Genomic DNA, 3,335 nt, shown 5'->3' on the forward strand with positions numbered 1-3,335 from the left:
AAATTATTGAGATTTTTCTATTTTAAATTATTGAGATTTTTCTATTTTAAATTATGTTAATATTCCAATCTCATTGTTACCAATTCTTAAGATAGTTTACTATAAAACCATCTATATATGTTAAATGACAATTTTATTGCAATGAAAATTTACATTAGCTAAATCATAATCATGCACATCGTTTCGTATCTTCACCCAAGTCTGAAATTAATATTTAAGCATATATGTAAACAATATAGTATCACAAAAAACTATATTAAGGGAGTAGGGTTAATGTCAAAATAATTATCTTACTTTGCCCGATATGGTTTTGTCTGAATTATCTTACTTTCTTATAAATTTATTTTCGTTTGAATTATTTTAAAAGAAAAAATTTGAACAGTTACCATTTAAAGCCCCTTTACTGTCAAAACCAACAACAATCCACTAATTTATGTCAAGACACTTCCATATTGATATTGACCGATTTGTTCGTTTCACGTGCCAGAGAGAATATATTCCATGTTTTAAGTTTCACCAAATATACACGCAATCTCAATAAGTAAATATACTATTTTACTAAATATAAACTTTTGCTAAATTGCAACACTTTCCATAAAATAATATGATCTCTCTCTATAGCTTATGTTATTTGGACAATTTTATGTTTCAATATTTTAGGAAATGATATATTCATACAACATCATAACAAAAATGTCATTTATGTAGACTTTTACGTTATAACTTTATGTATCTACTTGAGCATTTTTCCTTAAAATTATATGAAAATAGGAAACCTGGAAAGTCAAACGGTTAGTTGCAAACATAAAGTCGCATAATCTTCCCCATAAAAAAATTGAAAAATGTGAAAATTGATTATTATTGGACACCTTATAAATACTGACTTGATGGTTTCTTTTCAAAAAACTTTAAAATATTTCAGAAGTACCATTATCGTTTCTGAGAGAATTCATAAGAAGATGGCGAACACAAACAAAAAAAAATTCGATGAAAATGGCTTGTTGATCATCAATCCCCCACCATTGGTAATGAGATTTGGTGTCGTGGAACCAAAGTCACCACCTTCACCAACAGATTCCGAGATAGAGCAAGAAGAATTATGGGAACAAATACACTTATTCACCGCATCAAATCAGAAAGCCAAACAGAACACTCCTCAGGTAATACATCCTATTTACTAAAGTTTGTTTTAATCATGTCTTACACAATGAATTATAAAATCTGTATATTCTACTTATGGAGGATGACAAAGGCAACACATCTAATGAGACACCCCAATCAAGTTGCACAAAACGAAAACACGACCTGATTCTAGATCTGGAGATAGGGTTGAAGTGCATGCGTTGCGGTTTTGTGGAGACAGAAATTCGACACATGGATACCGCCGAATGGATACGTGATCAGAAATATATTTAGATCTAAATTATGAAAAGTTGTCTAAAATCTATGTTATTGAGTCATTATAGTTTGTTATTGATTGCCCATTGAACCCTATGTTGTAGAAATAATTCATGTTTAAATATAATATTGAGTTAGTTCAAAGCTATATACTTTTACAAAAATCTAAATCGGATTGTTTGTGTCTGTGTTTAAAGGGAAAGGAGAAGGAACATAAAAAGAGGAGATCTGGAGTTTAATCAAGAACAATATCAGTTTCAAACCAATTTCATGTTTTTTTTTTCCTGTTTGCAATGATCACTTTAAAGACAGTATGTACTTGGTTTTATTTTCTAAAAACTATTAAGTTTATTTCGATGACATGATAATTTGGTTTGAAGCATTCTCGATGAAATGTCAATAGATGCCCAATAATATGCTACAATTAAAGTTTGGTTAAAATATGTTATCGAATAGAGTTTGTCTCTGGAATATCCGACTACAGTTAAAAATCAGAGATCAAACCATTAATACATGAGATCCAACTTAGTGAAAAATCGAAAAATGTTAAATCTATTAAAAACTATAAAACCGAATGTAATGGTCTTATACAATAAAAAGAACTAACATATTTCGAGATACATAGAGACAACATATCACAAAACAAAACACAGTAAAAAGAAATATCATATCTTGTCAAAAACCTCCTTGTAGACGACATTCAATGTTTTGTTTTGTGGTTTGTTGTCTTTATCGGTGATCAATATCTTCAAACCTTCTCTTGATGTAACCCTCGATACAGCGACATAGAGTTGCCCATGAGTAAAAACCGGTCTTGGAAGATACAAACCAACCTTTTCGAGTGTCTGTCCTTGGCTTTTGTTTATAGTCATTGCAAAAGCTAATGTGATAGGAAACTGCTTGCGTCTCATCCTGAAAGGAAGTTTCATCTCCGAAGGAGAGAAGAATATCCTAGGAATCAGTACCTTTTCACCAACCTTGCTACCTGTTATTATCTGAGCCTGGAGAACATAATTAGCCATCTTAATAATGATGAGTCTTGTGCCATTACACAACCCATTCTTAGGGTCAATATTTCTTAGAAGCATTACAGGAGTACCCTCTCTCAACTTCCGAACATGATTAGGGAAACCAGACATCTTGATACAATTTAAAAACTCCTCGGTATAAATCATATTGTTGGAATCACCTTTATTCTTACTGGCTACACTCTCTGAGGGTACTTCAGATGCATCATTGTAATTGACAACTTCTTCAGTCGTATCAATGCTATCACAGCTAAGATAGGTCCTTTCAACACCTGTTATATACAAAACAACCGTTGTATTATATAAATATAAACAAATAAACTAAGAGGAATTAAAACAAAATAAACATACCCGAAAACTTTGAAAGCATATAATCATTTATCGTATCTACATCATTGTTTCTTGGACTCAGTATGGCACGGTCTTGGAAAAATTTAGGATCAGTCTCTTTCGAAAACGAACTCCCATAAATTTCTTTGACGATCATTTTTATAGGATCTTTACAGTCTTTAATCAACAGATCATCAGGAATATCAATCACGGCTTCACCACTACCATCGTCATTTATCGTACCATCACCAATGTCTAAGATCCACTTTGTAAAGGCAGCTCGTTCAAGCATCGCACGGCTATTATCTCCAGCTATAAGTCACATGTTCTGTGTAAGTCTCAACACTGTACATTTGTGCCACAAAGGTGACGAATTCAAAGTGGCCATAAGTATCTCTGTCTTCCCGGCATTTGGAATCACTGGCAATATTTGCCTAAAATCCCCTCCTAAAACAATGACCTTATCACCAAAGGGCTTATCAACTTCTAATATATCACGCATCGTTCTATCTAGAGTCTCGAAACAGTCTTTACTCATCATCAACGCCTCGTCCCATATAATGAGTTTAGCAATCCTTA

At 32.4% G+C, this 3,335-nt stretch overlaps 1 protein-coding gene across 1 annotated transcript; it reads right to left on the reverse strand.

Annotated features, from left to right (window-relative positions):
* Positions 1-2,063: 2,063 nt before the first annotated feature.
* Positions 2,064-3,048, reverse strand: LOC112088560 (ATP-dependent DNA helicase PIF1-like). The gene is made up of 2 exons (XM_024158957.1): positions 2,778-3,048; positions 2,064-2,698 (listed from the first exon to the last, which is right to left on the reverse strand). The coding sequence occupies exons 1-2, from the start codon at positions 3,046-3,048 to the stop codon at positions 2,064-2,066; spliced, it is 906 nt and encodes a 301-aa protein (XP_024014725.1).
* Between the last annotated feature and the right edge of the window lie 287 nt (positions 3,049-3,335).

This window comes from Eutrema salsugineum, unplaced genomic scaffold, assembly GCF_000478725.1.
Source record: "Eutrema salsugineum unplaced genomic scaffold, Eutsalg1_0 scaffold_14, whole genome shotgun sequence".
Lineage (NCBI taxonomy): Eukaryota > Viridiplantae > Streptophyta > Magnoliopsida > Brassicales > Brassicaceae > Eutrema > Eutrema salsugineum.

What these genes read in the sequence shown, in the direction of transcription:
- LOC112088560 (XM_024158957.1), bottom strand. Translation starts at nt 3,048, where the DNA reads ATGCTTGAACGAGCTGCCTTTACAAAGTGGATCTTAGACATTGGTGAT. An exon ending in TATGCTTTCAAAGTTTTCGG is followed by an intron (nt 2,699 to 2,777) that starts GTATGTTTATTT and finishes TGTATATAACAG; the next exon opens with GTGTTGAAAGGACCTATCTT.